General features: G+C 38.8%; 1 protein-coding gene across 2 annotated transcripts in view; it reads right to left on the bottom strand.

Annotated features, from left to right (window-relative positions):
* Positions 1-10,849: 10,849 nt before the first annotated feature.
* The window catches only part of Cybb (cytochrome b-245 beta chain), a 37,207-nt gene continuing 27,303 nt past the window's right edge, over positions 10,850-20,753 (bottom strand). For both annotated transcript variants that reach the window (XM_048461306.3, XM_048461307.3), the window contains 5 exons: positions 19,487-19,740; positions 17,849-18,011; positions 16,335-16,481; positions 13,328-13,452; positions 10,850-12,151 (listed from right to left, as the gene is read on the bottom strand). In XM_048461306.3, the coding sequence (XP_048317263.1) occupies positions 12,025-12,151; positions 13,328-13,452; positions 16,335-16,481; positions 17,849-18,011; positions 19,487-19,740 (816 nt within the window). In that variant the 3' untranslated portion in view covers positions 10,850-12,024. The remainder of the gene's footprint in view (positions 12,152-13,327; positions 13,453-16,334; positions 16,482-17,848; positions 18,012-19,486; positions 19,741-20,753) is intronic.

Genomic DNA, 20,753 nt, shown 5'->3' with positions numbered 1-20,753 from the left:
CAGCAGAAATTCTTTCCACAAACACTTACAGAAGTCTAGGAGAGAAGATTGCCCAGACTAAAAGCTGGATTATTATACTCAGGCATACTCTCCATTTAATTGACTCCTTTGATGTTGAGCTTGGACAAAGAAAATGGTTAGGGTTCCTTTGGAGATTTTATATCTTAAGAGTCTCAAGAAGACACACACACACCACGCATATATGGGTGAAACTTGGTTTGAAATAAAGATTTGCTTACACATTTGTAGTTTATCTCCTCATGTACTTTCGAATTTCTGCCACCAGGGGACAGAAGAGTGCCATTGATTGTGCACTGAAGCATAAACTTGAAATTTAGTCTCTATGAGATTCAAAATGACAGCTTTCTCCTCTCTGCCCCCTTACCTACAACAGATGTTCATAGATCCTCAGTTTTTCCTGTAAAATAGCGCTCTGTTGAAGTAGTTAGTCTATGTCAAACTCTAAACTCATGCTGGAGCCCCTTTTCACAGGCCTCAATACATGTAGTAAAAACAACAGCCTGCTTTGGTTTGTCACAGTTCTCTCAGAGAAACAACCATAATCCTGATGCTTTCTTTAGAAGCCTCTCAGCTGTAATCTTGTTTCAGAGGCCTTTTCCAACACCCTTTCCGCAGACCTTCCCTGGTCTCTTTCTACAAGCAACACTTGAATAGGTATTAATGTTCACTGTGTACTAGATACTGTGGCACAAATAATAAAAACCCAGAGACAGATATTGGGGTTCAAGCTGAAGATCAGAAAAGCAAAGCAGTCGGTCTTTAGGGATAATTCTATTACAAACTGACCACGAGTTTAACATTTGCTTTACAAATGGTGAATGCATGCCATATGTGACTATTGTTCCCTTGAATCTCTTTACATCTAACATCGGCCCAGTAGTCCAGTTAGCTGTAACAGAGCCTCTGTCATTTGGAAATTCTTGTAAGGTTGATGGATATATTAAGGTTGGTTGTCTGAAAACCTTAGGCTGCTCCTCTCTATCCTTATAATGCAATGCTGAAATTGGCTGTTCATTAAATTCCTCTGTCTGGATTTGAATATCTCTGCGATCTATTTTATTAGGATTTTCTAAGACCTGTATCGTAGTACTCAGATTAGTCAACTTTTTTGGTGATAAAACAAAAATAATAATGCTGATAATGTTTGCAATTGACATGACATAAAATCCCATCTAAATTAGTTATCTTCTCATTTAATCATTTCATTTTCTTTTTTTTAAAAGATTTATTTATTTATTTTTCTTACAGCTTCTGTCTGCATGTATGCCTGCACACCAGAAGAGGGCACCAAATCTCATTACAGATGGTTGTGAGCCACCATGTGGTTGCTGGGGATTGAACTCAGGACCTCTGGAAGAGCAGTCAGTGCTCTTAACGTCTGAGCCATCTCTCCAGTCCTAATCATTCCATTTTCAAACTGTCCAGTGAATTATCATACAGAGACCCAAATCCCTCCATTGTAATAGTGTTTCCCACTTTTCAATAAGGGGAAAAAACTCTCTCTTTTAACTAATTCCTCCCTTAAGAATTCCTAATTTTCTCACCGAATCTGCCACCAATGTTAAGATGTAATACTTATTTCTGCTGGGTAGAACAGTAAAAGCCTGACTGAATTTCAAAGCAGCTATCTATTTTGAAAGCAGCCTGAGAAGGGGGTTGAGGGAGAGCCCATTGGAAGAGAAGAAAGAAAAACCTAGCTGGTAGAGCAGTGAATCCAGCTACTTGTAGCTCCAACCTATGCCGGTGGTGGTGAAGCCATAGGCAAACAGCTTTTTCATGAATTCATACCCCAAACATTGGGTGCCAAATGTAGCACAAATAATAAAAACCCAGGGGCAGATATTGATGTTCAACCTGAAGTTAAGAACAGCAAAACAGCCAGTCACTGGCTCTTACCTCTATCTCAGACCAAAATGGTGATCCTGCCTCCACGAATCCTCAGAATGAGCCTGAGACCTTTCTTCTCCCATTTTATATTCCTCTCTAGTTCTGGGATTAAAGGCTGCTCCACTGCCTCCTGACCTCTATGGCTAACTAGTGTAGCTGCTGGGATTAAAGGTTTATGCCAGCACTGCCTGGTCTCTATGACTGTGCAGTCTGTTTTGCACTGACCTTCAGGCAAGCTTTTTTTATTAAAACACAAATAATATACCACTATAAGATACCATTCTAAACTCTGAGAAAATGAAGTCAACAAAACTACTTACTTGTTAGCATTCTTGTGGAGTGGGCAATAGCAATAGACCAATATAATAAGATGCTAGCATGTGATGTAGAGAAACGACTGGGTGGAAGACAGTTAGTGATTGAAGGAATAGGTGGTAGCAGGGCTACTATTTTAAATGAACTGGTCAAAGCAGACCTCTCTAATAAAAATTCTATTCCAGCTGCTACCTAAAGGAGATGAGCGAAAACCACAAAAATATAAGAAAAAAATTAGTTCAGGCAGAGGGATTGTAAATGTAAAGAAATAGAAGTGAAATCAACCGCTATGTTTGGAGGACAGCAACATACTCATTGTTGTAAGAGTTGAAAGTGCAAAGGAGGAGGTATTCATAATTCTATGCTTCCTGAATTTAAACAGTTGAGTCTTATTACCATACCTTCCCTGACACAATGGACTGTATCCCTGACCAATGAACCTAAAAGGGCAGAGAGGGAAAAGTTCTGAACACTAAAAATACGTTGTCTTATGAAGACAGTTGAGGTTGCAGGTAGAATTGGAAGGTGATAACTTTTAAAAGCTGGGAAAGGAAAAGTTGAAGATTTTCACACAGGTACCACATCCTGCTGAGAACTTGAATTTATCCTAATTTGTCATATGTTGGACCTTCTTATCTCAGAAACTATGCTGAAAGAGAAGACCTAGCCCTAAAAGCCAAACGTAATAATCAGTGTCCTGAGCTATGTTATGCTGTAATGATAAACAGCCCTCAGTTATCAGGGGCTCAAAAGGCAAAAGCGTTTCTCCTTTTCTTTGTTAGTTGTCAGGGGTCTGTTCTTTCATGGACGCGAATTGCAGGAGGCTCATCTTCACCCAGCTTCTGCACAGCTGGAGTGCTTCCTATCTCCTCCCCAACCAGGATCCACAGTGGCCCTTGACCTTGAAGCAATACACACTGCATTGTATTTAAAGATAATGCTTTAAGCATTTTGTCAAATTGGTTTACTAAATTAGTAAATTATTCTCATTTAGTTTTCAATCTATTTAACATCATGACCTAATTATGCTTTTATATGCCACTACTAAGTAAAATTATAGCTTTAAATTAGCAGTGTTTCCTAAGGTCAGTTTTGGAGATCAACTCATAGCCACCTTCCCCCATGAATGCCAGCCTTTCAATTCATTTACATGTATCCTTCATCAGTTTTCTGTGATGCCATAAGGTAAGTTTGTGGGAAAATACGCTGTATTTCAATCTTAACATGACCTAGGTGTGTGAGAGTACTTCATATTTCAATGCTGCAACATCCTGGCTGGGAAAGCAGAGATAACAGCTGCTCTGAAAAATTAATTAGATGAAATATATAAAGTTCTTAGCTAATAGTAGTAACTAGAAGATGGGACTCTAGGTCCATAAGGGCTTCAACAAGTCCCTTATTATCAGGCAATATGCAATGGTTATGAAATATGGCCATAAAATAACTTCTGTTGCTTCAAGTCATTGAGACTTAAAAAATATTCTTATTCTTTGAGAATTTCATATAATGTACTTTGATCATATCCATTCCTCTTCCCCTATTCCTCCTATACCTACCCCACTTCCCTATCTACCCAACTTTATCCCTTTTTTAACTCATCAAGTCCTATTTCTCTTGCCCATAAACACTTCAATGCAGGGCCATCTGCCAGAATGTGGTTAGTTAACTTCCTGTGGCACAAGTAGATCTTGACTAAAATAGAAACTGATACAGGAAGTAGGAATTGTTTTCCATTCTTGTCTCTATATACACAGGTACTACACACACACACACACACACACACACACACACACACACACACACACATATATATATATATATATGTATACACACACGCATATTCCATTCTTAAGGGTTGGGACAGGATTCAGAAACTAGGAAAGAGGACTGAGTCATATATTAGTGTTAAACAGGGCCAGAGAGAATCCTTTACTGATTTCTTACAAAGATTAACTGAAACTGTACAATTAGGAGTGGCAGACCCAGAAGCTAGACGTGTACTAATTAAACCCTTGGCTTTTGAAAATGCCAACTTAGAATGTAAGAAGATCCTTGGGCCTTTAAAGGTTAAATCAGCACCCATAGATGAATGAATCTTGCATATAATGAATGTTGAAATATTTAACTATAGTACTGAAGCTTGAGTAGGAGAAGTGATCTCCAATGGTATGAGGAGACACCAAAATGTCAAATGTTTTAATTTTGGAAGAATAGAACATCTAAGAAGGGACTGTAGACAAGGAATTTCTAGGAATAATGTCTCCTCTAGGAATGGCAAGAATAGGAAGACTCGTTCTTCTGATATATGTAGGTGGTGTGGCAAAGGTTGACATTGAACTAATAAATGTAAGTCAACAAAGGACAGACAAGGCAACCAGATACCACCAGGAAACTCCTTGGGGGGCCTCTTGCAGGCCCCGATGTCAAACAAGGCCCAGTCATTTCCAGTCATTGTGGAGAACATGTCTCACCAGGAAAATTAAACATTACAGTGCCTACTGTAAAAAACCGTACTGTTCTGGATGGTTGAATATACCTGGAGGATGAGTCAAAAACTCCAGTAGGAAATAGGAAACACATATTTTGACAGACTTCTATAAATGTTCAAAGACCAAAGCAAAGAGTGCATATAAATGATATTGTAATTGAGGGACTACTAGACACAGGTATGGATGTGACTATCATTACTCCAGAATCTTGGCATGCAGATTGACCTCTTCAAGAGGCAGATATTAAATTCCTAGGAATTGGAACCCTATCTCAAGTAAAACAAAGCATGAAGTGGGTTGACTACATAGGACAAGAAGGACAGAAAGGAAGACTGAGGCCAAATTTACCTAATATTGCAGAGAATTTATGGTGCTATGACCTATTGCAGCAATGGAATACCCAGGTTAACATTCCTGCAGTTTCAAAAACTCATGTTTCTGGGAAGGATATTATAAGATATTATAAACAAAGGTCACCAGCAATTCAGGATGTACAAGAATACAAAGCAACTAGCAGACCTTCAGAGGTACTAACAGCCTTGCACTTGATTAAGGTATTGTGATTGTGTAGTTCATTTAAAAATGTAATGTATAATTAAGAAATATAGGTTAATAGATAATCATCTGTAATAGTCAAGATTGTAGTCATGTTAGTTAGGTTTTCTAGATGTATAGAGATATATTTCAGTTAGTTCGCTATTCTTCAAATCTTTCAGAGACCTTCAAAATATGGCATTTAAATATTTTAAAAATTTAGGCTTTTCATGACAATGAGACACATTTGCTCCTGGCAGCACCAATTACTTTGAGAGGAAGATGGGCATTGAAGAGACTCCTTAGCCATTTGGGCAAGAAACTGCTCTTGCCTGAACTGCCAAACTGGACATGCAGTACCAGCAAAAAAAATGACTACTAAACTTGACTAAAGGTGAGAAGATCCTTCAGGGTACCTGCTTTATAAAGGACTCTACAAGACATTTTGCAGGATAAAGAAGAAAGTGACTGAACTGTCTTTGAAATCATCTGTTTCATGAAAAGTCTTCTGGATACTATGGGCCTGAAGGCTAAAGATGGATGCCCCAATGTCTCTGTCAGTTCTAGAGTTTGGAAGTTGCTTACAAAATACTTCCTGTTTACTTAGGTAATATCATATCCTTCTGGAGTCTTTGATGGAGTTAAAGAATAGATAGATAGCTATAGTTATAGTTGTCCTTAGTTATGATATAAGATAAAGTAAATAAAAATATTGTAACTGTCATTCTTGCTTGATACCTGTTCTATGTAATTTTACTATGTTAAAGTTAAAACTTTCCTTTTTATTTAAAGAGAAAAGGGAAAGTGATGTGGGAGTCCCCTCTGTGTATTTCTTGTATTGATTAATGAATAAAGAAACTGCCTTGGCCTGATAGGGTAGAACTTAGGTAGGCGGAAAAGACAAAACTGAATTCTGTGAGGAAGAAAGCAGAGGCAGAGAGACACCATGGAGCCACCAGAGACAGACATGCCGAATCTTTCCCAGTAAGCCACTGCCACATGGTGATATACAGATTAACAAAAATGGGTTAAATCAAGATGTGAGAGTTGGCCAGTAAGAGGCTAGAGATAATGGGCCAAGCAGTAATTTAATTAATACAGTTTCTGTGTGGTTATTTTGGGGCTAATCTAGCCGGGTGGCCAGAAAGAACAAGTGAGTCCTCTCCCTACAACAGTGACAACCATACAGGTGGTAAGAAAACCTCATGAGTGTGTGTGTGTGTGTGTGTGTGTGTGTGTGTATGTATGTATGTACTTATTTTTTTTACAGTTGTATTTTATGTGTATGGGTGTTTTTCCTACATGCATGTCTATGTACTATATGCATGTCTGGTACCTTCAAAGGCTAGATGAGGGCATTAGATCTCTTAGAACTAAAGTTACAGACAGTTGTGAGCCACCCAGGTCCTATGGAACAGCAGTCAGTTCTCTTAAGCACTGAGCCATCTTTTCAGCTCCCCCCATATGTCACTTTAAAAGATATTTTACAATTTATGTGTATGCATGTGCCTACATGAAGTTATGTGCACCACTGACTTGACAGGTTTTCAGAGGTCAGAGGGCATCAGAATTCCTGGAACTGGAGTTACAGGTTGTTGTGAGCCATCTTGTATTGTGCTGGGAACTGAAACCATGTCCTCTGCTAGAGCAATAAGCATATTAATAACTGAACTATCTCTTCAGCCCCCATGTCTACCATTTTTCTCCCTTAACTTTTGCCAATACCCCACCTCCTCTATTACGCCTTTAGGTATATAATGTCACAATTAATAACTTTGTATTTCATTTTATTCATAGTTAGTTCTTCTGTGATTTGCCTATTAATTATAAACTTAGAAAATCAACATTTATATTCTTATGACTTTTCTCACTTTGAGCTGAGTTGTATATTTTAGTCATTATAGATCTAAAGATCCAATGTACTAAATGCACTACTTTAAGGAATACTTCTTCTATTGATGGAAAGGTATAGATCTACAAAGCCAATGTATTAAATATACTACTTAAAGGGAATATTTCTATTAGTGGAAAGAGATTCAAAGTTACGTTGCAGACAGATGATGTGAATATAGAGAGAAATGTATATGTGGGGATAAATTGCAATTAATCTAAGCATTATTCACCTCGTTAAGAGCTGGTAAAATGATCTATTCATATTCCACTTTTCTCTCTAGTTAATGATGATACCATCTGTTTCACTTTTCTTTTTACCCCCATCTCCTAGCCTTTGATATATCATAGCCTTAAGTAGAAAGTAAAGGTGATTTTTAATGCATCTCATATGTTCCAAAATTTGCTGATTATTTTTTATAAAGAGAAAACATACTTAACTTCCAAAAGACTTTAAAGATGACTTCCTTTGTAATTTGCTCATGGTCAAGCTTGCTGTTGCCTTTGATCTCAGAAAATTACCAGATGCTCAGCAGAATAGAGCACCTAGTAATGAATGTGTCAGGTAGTTGACAACACAGAAGTCTGAGTGTAATGTTTTGGCCATAACTGATGCAGCTCTTGCCACTGAAACACAGGAGGATCAGCTAGTTCTGCTGACCTTTACACACCAGGTATGGATTAACTTCTATGTCAATAGAGTACCATGGTGGTTTTCAACCAATAGATACAAACAGTGAGAGATGTTCAGATAATATTTTTCCTTAAAATCTACACAAGCACAAGCTGAAATTTGGTCTACAATCTTTTGGGAAAAAATGGATGATTTATTCTTGCATCTTGGCTTGTACCCATCTGACTCTGAGGAATGATGTTTAGATTTTTTTTGCTAGCAATTGTACTGTTACTCAAGTGGGAATTGTGTAACTGAAAGAGGGAAGTGATGCTTAGCAATCAAGTGATCTAACAGAATGGAAAAAGCCTGTAGATTATTAAATCTGATGTGACTGTAGGATTTGTGAAGATGTTTTGAACTTGATTTTTTCATATAAATAAGGTTTGTGAAATCTTCTCTGAAGGATAAAGTTTCAGAATATAATGTTTGGGGGCATTTCCCCAAAACTAGACAAGCACTATTAGTTGTCAGGGTAAAATCCCCAAAATTAACTCCCAGTGGTTTCTTCTCATACACTGTCATTCCTAGTACTTCCCTTTAGCCACAAAACAGTTACTTGGAGGTTGAGTTCTCTGTTGTACAATTTAAAATATTATGTTTTCTTGGTTATTAATCTATTTTCAATATTCTAAGATGGACTATTGGTTGATCATTTTTCCACATTTTAGAAATTACCGCTGGTCAGATTGTCCAGTCACTGCCAGAAATTTTTTTTGTTCTGCAGAGCAGCACTTAAAGTTGAGAAATCATATTATTTTTTAATTTCACTTCTCCCTCATGAAAATTTATTACATGTGTATGCATGTGCACACACACACACACACACACACACACACACACACACACCCTTCAAACAATGGATGGCTATTTTATGAAAGATATAAAAAGTAAATTTAAATTGAGTCACTAAAGCTTTCTTTTTTCTTTGTAAGGTTAAAACAGCGTCTGGATATATAGGCCAAACTGACTTTGAATTTCTAATTCTGACTCAGCCTCCTGAGTGCTGGAATTACATGTATGCATTAGAACACCTGGATCTTCACTTCTTTTTTAAAGTATATATTTATATATTTTAAATAAAATTACATCACCTCTATGCTCCCTTTCTTCCCTTAAGCATCCTATTTTATTTTAATTTAAAAGTGAAAATCAACATGGATCCATTTTTTTATTGACTACCAAGATACTGGTCTTTACTGCCACCATGATCCAACCATTTTCAGTGCATATTTTGGTTTCATGAACCTTGTTTAATATGCTAGTGGAAAGGACATAGACCCTATTGCTACAAAATGTGAATTTATCACTGACAAACATATCCATTAACTGTAGGACCCCTGCTTATCAATTATCTTTCCTTGGTTAGTTTTCTTATCAACAAGATTAAGATTAAGATGTCTACATTGTGATGTTGCTGAGGGATTACCTGAGGTATGCAAAAAATGTTTAGTATAGTAGTAGCTCAATAAATGTTTGAGTGGGGCAGTGGTGGAGCACTCTAATCCCAGCACTCAGGAGGCAGAGGCAGGCAGATCTCTGTGAGTTTGAGGCCAGCCTGGTCTACAAGAGCTAGTTCCAGGACAGGCACCAAAGCTACAGAGAAACCTTGTCTTGAAAAATAATAAATAAATAAATGTTTGCTATTTCTATTATTATTATTTGCCTTAGGTGTTATTCTTTTCATCCATTACAACATCAGAAAACATGTGTTCACAGCTCCATGCATTACCTAGACAGTGACAGCTGTAACTGATGGACTCATTAGAATGACTCTCTTGATTTCAAATCTAAGCAAGCTTTAATAGCTATTTCTAAAAGTTATCCCCAGATCATATTCTCCCCCAAACTACTCATATACAATGGCTGCAAGTATTCAAATTTCATAGACACAATATTGCAAAAGCAAGAAAAACTAAGAAAAGCATGCATAGCCTTATTTTCTCATTTGATACTTGTTACTAAATACAAATCCCAATATCTGTTACTAAATTCTGAGAAATAAATGCTGAAAGAGCTATGCTGGCAGCTGGCAGCTGGGAGCTGGGGGCTTGGGAGGAAAAAAGAAGGAAGTTCTTAAACAAGAAACACATTGCACTCATTTTCCATCTCATAACCAGAATAGCACAGAGAAGATCTCTATTTTGGGAACTATGTTTGTGTCTTTAGAAAACTGGAGAGACATTCTTGGAGCAACAAACAGAGAGACATTATTTAATATCACTTGGAGACATATGTTCAAATTCCATGTAACTGATGTCTCCCTCTAGCTCAAACTTCGCTACAAATAATTAAAACTATGCACACAGTATCTTAGTCATGTTAATTATACAAAGAGAATATATGTTCAATGAATGGACAATGTCTAGGGTACAACATTAAGGGGCTGAGCCTTTCTAAAGGAGGGACATTTATTGTGGTGCCATGTGCACATCTAGGAAGGTCTTATTTGCTGAATCCAACCTTCAGTGTTCTAAGGATGTTAGCAGAACTAGGGCAGAAGAGTAATATAAGGGACATCGGAGCTCTCACTTCATCTAGTTCCTTCAAAATCCCAATAACATCACAATTTGAACCAGAACTGAAAAGATTCAACACTATATGAAGTCAAAACAAGATGACTCTGAATGCCTCTTTCAATTACATGCAATATATACACCACAGAAATGGAGCATGAAACATGACCACTGTGAGACCCCTTCCCCCTGCCTTTTCCTTTTCAGTGTACTTTATTTTCTGTTGTTTCCACACTCCTCTTTCTCTGCACTAAGACCTCTGCCCTTCCCTCTGCTCTTTATTCCTCATTGCCAAAGCTGTATATCGAAAATATTTGTATCCTTGGTGGTAGGGCAATCGTAACTATTTTTAAAGACCTTGTGACTACTCTAGCAGTGATTTAGACTCTGTTTTGTGCTTCTGACTCCCCATCAAATATTGGGTGTAATTTCACTATTTGAGGATTACAGTTTCTATGATTTATATTTCAGGAAGATGGTGACGCTGGTAATGGTGGTGATGAAAATGCTGTAGTGAAAACAACTTATTATATACACACATGAGATTTATTTGTGTAGGCATTAAATCAGAAAGAATAAATGGACTCTAAGCAGGATACATATTATCAGATACACATTTGCTAGAATTCAGTTCAAATTTCACAAGGCTTGGGTAGAACAGACCATTTCTGGCAATAAACAGATGTGTTTTTCTTTCAGTCTTATGGACTAGGACTAGAAGTGTTAGCCAGCAGCATCATAGGAGGTTAGGTCTCTGACTTCATGCCTCCTGCCTCCAGATACGAACAGGATAAATATACTAGGCCAGGCTATCCCACTGGTTCATATCCTGCTTTCTACTCCCAGGGGAATCAGAATCCTCTGGTCTGTAAAAGCAACAAAAGGGTAATTTTGTCTCTGACCTTAAATTAAGTTCACTCTGACATTGTGTAGTTCTAAATGTCTGCATTCGTTTGTTCGCTCATCTATTCATTCAATAAACTGACCTTGAACCCCACTCTGCCAAGCACCTTGCTAAATGCAGGCTGCTACCTTAACTCCAGCCAGTCTAATGTTCCTTTGTAGGAATAATCTCTGACGCAGTTAAACTGCTGTGCTGGTAAACTGGAAAGCACTCCCATGTCAATACTGTCACTAGTAAGTATTAAGTCACTGCCAGCATCATTATTTCTTCCATAAAAAGCACTCTCCTTTTGTATAATGCTAACTAATGTTAAAGATGAAACAAAAATGAGGATTGATAATCTACTCTTTGATTTCCTCTCTTGTTAGGAGAGGGCAAAAAAAATGATTCTTGAGACAATCTGGTATTAAATACGAAAAGATTACCACACAGGGAATCAAGTGGCATAGATCGGGTTTCAGCTTCTGGATGTGAAGAAAGGTGCAGAAATTATTTGAGCTTCTATTGTTTACCCAAAAGTGAGTCCCAGACAATTCTTGCCTAACCCTCTTCTGGCATGGCAGAGGGAAATGTGACATAAAACAACCTAATAATGTCTGTAAAAGTGCTGTGAAAGCAATGAAGCTCTATGCAAATGTGACCTAGCAAGCAATCTTTGCAATTCTTATAAGGGGGTGGCTACATCATCATCGTTTCCTTTCCTCCTCTATTCATCAGAGAATGAAGCTCATATAGTCAACCAGCAATATTGGGGCATTTGGCAGCATACACTTATTTCTTCATGAAAGAGCCGAGTTAGAAGTTTTCCTTGTTGAAAATGAAATGCACTCCACGGGGGCCGGACTCGGAGTTGGAGATGCTTTGTTTGTTGAGGGTTTTGGCCAAGGCTTCAGGGCCACAGAGGAAAACTCCTATTCTGGTGCTTTTGAGAAAGAAAAGAAAGTTTCAGGCTTTGGCATGAGTTGAACAACAAAGTATACAGGTAAATTTTCTATTAAGTAGAGCCCCTTCTAATCCTATGTTTTCCACAAATCAGAAAAAATGTTCACATTGATCACAAGGAGCAGGCTTAATTCTGATTGTAGGGTCAACTGGAAAACTCGAAAGTGGTTGATACCCCCCAGAAAATGAAATCCAAATAGAGATTTTGGAAATTTCTACCACAAAATATATTAGGGCTAATATGTGAAGCTACAATGTACTTTTCTATAGGACTCTAGTCCCCCACCCAAATCTTCCTGGTATACTAAAATCAGTAACAAACCCTCATTGGGTACCTCAGCTCTGAAAGCAGCTTCATCCCTTTAAGTCTTATAGTTGAAATCCTTGCTTTGCAAAATGTGGCCCCATGCCATTTTTTTAAAAAGCACCATGTTTTTAATAATGCAGGTTCCTAGGCCCACTTCACACCTAATAAATCAGAGCCTGTATGTCAAAACATAGCAAGGTATATATGTGCCATTCAAAGAGTGGAAAGCATGGTCCAAATAAAGCAGGTGTATCAAACCTGGGGCCAATGGGCCACATGTGTATCAAAATAGCTGTGCATGCGGCCCACCCAACACATTTGCAGATCATATTGCAATGGCAAGTCAAAGTGTTCGCCACATCTATTCACAAAGATATATTTATGGTAAGCTCATGAGTTTGTCACGTGTTCTAGGAGACAGGGGCATTTCCTCAAGTTTCCATGATGGATAAGACTGTAGTGACACAAGAAAGAAGCTCGTGTCATCTGTCAACTTATGATTTGACTCAGGCACTTGCACTGAAAGTGAAGGCATAATATTCCTAATAATAAGCATAAGCAGTACTCACTACTCAAACATATACACTAGGTAAATCTGGGCAACTAAAATAGAGAAATTCTATAGTGCAGCTTGGATTAGGACGTTAAGAGGATCGCTCTCCACATAATTTTGCTATGGTTTCAAGATTGTTTCTTAAAGTCAGAGATATCAGACATCTGTTGGAGAAGAACTCAACCCCATCACAGTATTATGGAAACGTTAATGCTAACTTTTAGACTATAAAGTACAGTCAGTGCTCAGAGCTGCTGCTTTAGGCAGACCACAAGTTTCAAGACCACACTGCTTACTTAGGGTGTTGACTTGCAATTGTCTTGAATTCATTCTCCCAGTTGGGTCGTCCATACTGAGTCTTTTGTTTTAGGCCTGTGATTACATCTTTCTCCTCATCGTGGTGTACAGCAAAGTGATCGGCCTGTTACAAAGGACATACATTCAGAAAAAAACAAAAAAACATGGTATAACACATTTTACAAACCAAGCTCTTACCACTCATCACACACACACACACACACACACACACACACACACACACACACACACAGAGAGAGAGAGAGAGAGAGAGAGAGAGAGAGAGAGAGAGAGAGAGGAGAAGTTGTGATGATAAGGGGTGCTATCTATTCCGGAAGAAAGGGAATGAAAGGGTCCTCTATACCCATCTGCTATCCAGATTCAATGCTAGACATATGGATATCAATAAGTCAGTTCTTTATGAGACAATGGCATAATCAATGGTCAGTAACTCCTTTGACAGAAGGTGCCTTTGTAAAAAGCTTTGTAAAAGTTCAGGTGTAAATGAGACAACATTTGAAGCAAAACACTTCCCGAATTAAAGAGAAAAATCCTCTTTTGCAATCCAAATGAAGCCAACCTAAACTCGAAGGTAAACGAGAAAAGGAGATAACAAAATGAGAAGAATAACTGTCCCCGAATGAAACGTGGCCTTTCTGCATTACAAAAGCCCTGTAGAGGCAGGTGCCTACAGACCTTCACTGCTGGCCCAGTTAGCATAGGCGGGGAGTAGAAAAGTTGAAAGGAGATGAATTTCAAATGCTACGACAAGAAGTCTCACAGCTGCTTGTAATTCATTTTCAAGTGCTAGTCTCCCATTGTTGGGTCAAAAAGAAATCAGCCCCAGCCTTTCAGTAAGTGATCTAGAGCCGCAGCTGCTTGTGAGTCATGGCAGGGCTCAAGATGAGCCAAGGGCCTGGACTCTGACCGGCTATGGAGCCAAAGGGGCACTGATGACAGGAACACAGTGAACCTTTCTGTCCTGGTCCGAAGCTAACAACGCTAAGAGGTAAACTGATGACAACAAATACAGCTAGTTAATATTCCTTCCTGTCTTAGACACAGCCTGAGTACAGGTCACATAGAGCAAGTTTTAGCTGGCTGCAAGGCTAAATCAAGTAATACTAAAGTTAACTATTTCCTCCTTGGGTGACTCAAAAGTTGTTTTTGCCTTCAAGGACTGTATTGCCATCTAAGAAAAGCAAACTCTATACTCCAGGGAACCTGACCTAGTTTCCTTTCACGTTGATGTCATAAAGTATGATAAAATCTACTTAGGAGAGAAAGGGATTATTTGGTTCGCAATTCCAGATTACAGTTCACCATTGTGGAGAAGGCAAGGTGGAAGGAACTGGAAACAACTAGTCATATTACAGTCAAGAGCAGAAATAAATGCATACACGCATGCTGCTTGCTTTCTGCTTCTATGTAGTTTTCTCCTGTCCTGTATAGTTCAGGATCTCCTGCCCAGGGAATGGTGCCACTGGCAATGGGTCGCATCTTTCCACATCAATTAGCAACTAAGGCAGTCCCCCACAGATATGCTCCTAGGCCAATTTGATCTAAATATTTACTCAATCAATGAAGATTCCCTTTCCAGGTTGACATTTAAAACTAATCATTATAGGCCTGAATGAGGCTTCATACAGCATTTCTTAACATTGTCAATTAAAAGATGTTTATATTGCTAAGTGTTCTGTGAGGGAGGATGTATTGCATTCAGTTGAAGACAACTAACTTATTTTAGTAGTCTCCAAATATTTTTCTTTTTCTTTTTTTTAAAGCTTATTTTTATTTTATTTCCATTGGTGTTTTGTCTGCCTGATGTCTTCATGAGGATGCCAGATCTTAGAGTTACAGACAGCTGTGAGGTGCTATGTGGGTGCTGGGAACTGAACCCAGGTCCTCTGAAAGAGCAATCAGTGCTCTTAACCACTGAGTCAACTCTCCAACCCTCCAAATATTTTTCATCACACAATTATATACATATATAATATATATCCAAACTATTCTCCATTATGTAGGTAGTTTTATTTATTATTAATAACCACAAATTGCTGAGAGTTGCTGACTACAGGTTCTGGAGCAGTCAGGCAGCCTTTTACTTGTTGGATGCCTTTAAGCAAACAGCCTACTCGGTTCTAGGATTTTGACTCTAATGAGACAATAAATTTGACAAATAAAAATAGACAATCCATACAAACACTAAAATCAATGCCTGGGGACTGGACGGTGGTGGCACACACTCTTAGTCCCAGCATTCTGGAGACAGAGGCAAGCAGATCTCTGTTTGAGGCCAGTTTGGTCTACAAAGTGAGTTCCAGGACAGCCAGGACTGTTACACAGGAAAAAACCCTGTCTCAAACAAACAAAACAACAACAAATGCCTGGAACAGAATTCAGACTCTGCAAAGGATTAGCTATATGACCCAAAATCTATAAATGTTCAAGTCTCTTACATACTTTGAATCATATCTAGATACTCATGACACTTGAGACAATGTAAATCCTATCTAACTGGTTGTTATACTGTATTTGAGAGCAATTACAAGAAAAAAGATAGTATATGTTCAGTATGATTACTTTTCTCCTAAATATTTTAATTAGGTTAATACAGAGCAGAACCTCAGGTAGATGGAGAGCTGACTACATATAAATTTATTGAATATATCATAAAACATGCATAACATAAATTAATATACAAGGCAGGGATAGACTTTTCTTCTCATTTCTATTTTGTGAGTTCTGCCCATCTGTTTTGAGATTCCTGCTCCTTGGTGGGAAAAGTGTTCTAATGTCAGCACAGGCCCCTTAGTTTGGAATCAAGTCTCAATGGCTTAAATATTGTGACGGCACTACTGAGTGAGTGTGAGCAAGCTGGGTTACTTGAATCCATTAGCTGTCCCTGGGAACAAATGCCATGCACAGAACATATCAATATGTAAAAGGAAGCCAGCAAGCTCTGGGCATGCTAAGAAAACCTGAGAGCTGTCTTCTTGTCCTCACCTGAGCATCATCCCAGCCGGTAAGGTAGATGTTGTAGCTGAGGAAGTCGGCGTTGTTCCTTTCCTGCATTTGGGTCTCCAGCAGCTGCAGCAGGTCTGCAAACCACTCAAAGGCATGTGTGTCCCTGCACAGCCAGTAGAAGTAGATCTGGAGAAGGAGGGGACACAGATCGGATTATATAAGGGGTAGTCTTTATCACCTTCAAAGAATGGGTTTCTAATGCTCTCAACCTTTTTCATGATGCCCACAAGGCCTAGAAACAGGGTTTTAGAAATCCGACGGTATTTGTCATTGTTTCAAGACAGGCTCTTTAATATAGAGCCTACACTGGTTCCAAACTTGGCATCCTCCTGTTTCTGCCTCTCAAGTACTGGGATTGCAGATGTGTATTACCACACTGTGGACTCATTACACAAACCTTCTTTGTCCTTCAAGCACGAAGATCAGTAAATAGCGTTTGGAAGCTACTGGAGAGTTGGTTCAGTGAATAAGAGCGCTTTCTGCTCTTCCAGGGGATGAAAGTTCTGTCCCCAGCATCCATGTCAAGTGGCTCACAACTGCCTGGTGCTGTTTCTCAAGGGCATCGGCACTCTTCTAGCCTCTAGCAGCACCTCTATATATCTGACACACACACGCATGAGTGTGTGTGTGCACGCGTGTACACACACAGATAAGCACATACATAAATTAAAATAAATATTTAAAAGTAAATCAATAAATTGATGATTTAGTTAATACATAGCTAATCCCCATCTTGTGGTTCTCTAGCTTCCCTGTGTCAGATGTTATTTCTCTCCCAGAGTTCCTGGCTTTCCATGTATCTGCTCTGAAAATGACCAAAGGAATCAACGTAGTAGCTACTATAGAACTTCCCTGCCTGGGACTGCCAACCCTCCACCAAGTTTCTAGGGGAAAAAATTAGTTTTACTCATACCTTCGTCACATAGATAAAAGGTAAGATAGGAGAATGAAATATGGAGCTAGCCTCAATGTCCGTATCAGAACCAATCTTAACAGTTACTAGAATAATCTGAGATTTACCAAGACATCTTTCATCAAGTGATTGACATGAAACAATCCCCTAGGAATTTATCCCCAAGAGACATCCACAGCAAGTAAAAAGTTCCATGTCTCCCACCTTATTCTGCTAAACAGCAGTATTGAAAAACTGAAAATAGAGTCAGTGTCATTATATAATCTAATATCATTATAGAAGGTAGGATGGGGCTAGAGAGATAGCTCAGTCATTAAAAAATAGAAAAAAATTAAAAACATAGAAAAAATGTTTTCTCAAATTTGCTGGGTTTATAATACTTCTAAACAAACACAGCATGTTACTTTTGTTAACTGGTCTGTTTATATGCACGCACATGAATTTATCTGACAATCCTCTGAGGAGAAGTCTGCCTCTCTGCAATCACTCAAACCTTTTCCCCACTTCCCCTGATCTCTGAAAGCCTTGCTTTTCAGCATGGGATCTAATCTAGGCCTTTCAAAGAATAAGAGGAACTTACCTTTTTGAGCCTCAGATTTGTGGCATTATTGCAATATTTGTACCAGACAGACTTGAGAATGGAGGCAAAAGGTGTGACTCCAATCCCTGCTCCCACTAGCATCACCACTTCATAGCTGAACACATCTTCACTGGCTGTGCCAAAGGGCCCATCAACTGCTATCCTGAACGGAACAGGAAGGGGAGAGTTGCAAGCGTTTCTTAATCTGCACAGGAAGTAGACTACATGTTGTTGTTGGACATGTGTGCTATGCTGAGTCTGCTGAGATAGTGTTTGTATGGAGAGTCTCTATAAAATGGCTTTCCTGTAAGTCATTTAATGCCACCACTGGGGCTGAAAGTAAGACTATAAATGATTATCTAACTGGAAAACCTTTACTAGCTTACCATGAGCTTTTTTCCACTTTTCTCTTCTTTTCCTCTCCACACAACACACACACATGCGCGCGCGCGCGCGCACACACACACACACACACACACACACACACACACACACACCTCTTTAAATTTATTTGCATTGTGTATGGATGTTTGCCTGCATGTATGTCTGTGGACCAGGTACATACCTGGTACTCATAGAGGCTAGAAAAAGGATAGTGGGTCCCCTGGAATTGGAGTTAAATAGTTGTGAGTGCTTAGAATCAAACCCAGGTCTTCTGGAAGCACAGACAGTGCTCTTAATGGCTGAGCCATCTCTCTAGCTCACCTTTGTCTCTTGTTATGGAGAAGTATATCTGATTTTTGCTATGATGATGATGATGATGATGATGATGATGATGTGTGTGTGTGTGTGTGTGTGTGTGTGCGTGTGTGTGTACATATGCCAAAGTGCACATGAGGTCAGAGGACAACCATGACATCCAGGAGGACAGGGATTGGCCTCAGAACATCCGGTCTGCACAGCAAGCTCTATTACTCATCAAGCCATATGGGAAGCCCCTTGGGTTTTTAGTTTGTTCATTTGTTTGTTTGTTTTGTTTTTTAAAACCAATCTCAAGCAGCCCAGGCTGGCCTCAAAGTTTCTGTGTTATCAGAGAGAACCTTGAACTCCTGATCCCCTTGCTTCTACTTCCCAAGTACTGAAATTACAGGCATGGGCCCCATGCCTGGCAGGACAATCCAAATTTGAAATTCCTAATTGCATCACACATATAGGTAAGAATGTTCTAAATAATAACTTAGTGTTGAGTTGACAGGATCACTTTTTATTTCTTTATTCACGAAATAACTTGAAAAGCCTTTCTTTAGTTTCTACTGCATCCCCAGTACTGTGTGAGACAAGTGGAGAGAAGGATGCAAAACAAATAATACTTTAAAACAAATGACATCATTTAAAGTTTAAGAGTATCTCTGATATGATTTTTGTTTGTCAGAAAAGATTAACATAACTTGGCCTTGACCCTTACATATTTAAAGAAAGTTGAGGGTATTACTAATACTTGATATCAATGCTTTCGAGTTTACCTAAGATATCTAAACATACGCATAAACATACCACACGCAATGGTAAACAGACATATACCAATTTTTTGAACCACTGTGCTTTGTCACTCAGAAGGGGGTGAGATGGAGAATCACAAACATTTAGCACCATTTCTCCTAAACTCATGCACGTTTCCCATATGTGTTCTGTACTCACTTAGGTAGTTTCCAGGCATCTTGAAACTCTTGCTTATCACAGCCACAAGCATTGAATAGCCCTTCTGTCCAGTCTCCCACAATACGGATATGAATGCTAAAAAAGTCTTCCTCGGGCGCAGAGGTCAGGGTGAATGGGTGCCATTCCAGCTTGGACACCTTAGGACACTTGACAAAAATGTACTGTCCTACCTCCATCTTGAATCCTTTCTTTTTCATTTGAAGCTCAATGGTTTTGAAAGGGTGAGTGACCACCTATGGAATAAAAATCATCCCGAAAATTGCATGTCACCAAAACATTTGCATTTTTAGGATTCACATGGATAAAGTAATTAATATGCCCTACCTCTGCTTCTTTTTTAAAGACCAACACAGAAGAAGATATATCTGTAATTTGGGATTTGTCTTCAATTATAGCCATTGGCTAAGGGTGGACTGAAGGATGGGCACAAATTCCTAGTTTTCTCTCATCAGTCTGAGACAGCTCCAGCTCTCCCTTGGAGGATCAGCTGACATTGCAGCTGTAACCACAGTGGGCACCAGGTCAACTCCTCTCTCTTCCTCATTTTACCTTTCTTAATACTTTAACTGTTTTTCTCTTGTTTGTTTTGAAATATGGTTTCTGTACATAGCCCAGGGTAGCTTGTAACTCGTGATGTAGCCCAAACTGGCCTTGAGTTTAGGCTCTCCTTCTTCAACTTCCTGATTAGTGGGATCATGTGAACGTGCTACCACATCTGGTTTAACTTTCATTATGAATATAGCCCCTGAGAACATACTCCTAATAAGTCTTTTACATACAGTTCTGTTTCACAGTCTTTAGCAGGAAATGAAAACTATCCGTCTGTTGTGATTTTTTTCTCTCTCAGATGCTAAAAAAAGGCACAAAAAAAAGAAAGAAAAGTTTCCAGTTCATTCTTTCTGTCTTCCCTGGTCATGAGAGAGGGCATTGGCAGATAGAACATAGAGATTTCACTGACTAGATATATTGCAACAGCTTCCAAATGAAGTTAATCACACTGTCTGTTCTTATACTGAATCACACCTTAACGTGCCCTGCTTCTGCACTTCTCCTCCCAGGGAGGACGTCATCCATCTCTCCCCAAGTCAGACACTATATTTATTCTCCATATACACAACATTCCATTTAAGGTCTATCTGAATTATCCAAATCTAGTAAATGGATAACTAACTCTAAAACAGAACAGAATAAGGGAAACAGAAAGTAGATCCTCTTTCTTGTCAAAAGGATATCGTCACTCCCAAGT

This window comes from Myodes glareolus, chromosome X (genome assembly GCF_982192425.1).
Source record: "Myodes glareolus chromosome X, mMyoGla1.1, whole genome shotgun sequence".
In the NCBI taxonomy this organism is placed as follows: domain Eukaryota; kingdom Metazoa; phylum Chordata; class Mammalia; order Rodentia; family Cricetidae; genus Myodes; species Myodes glareolus.
The sequence above is the reverse complement of the archived record's forward strand: the minus strand, read 5'-3'. Positions and strand labels throughout refer to the sequence as shown.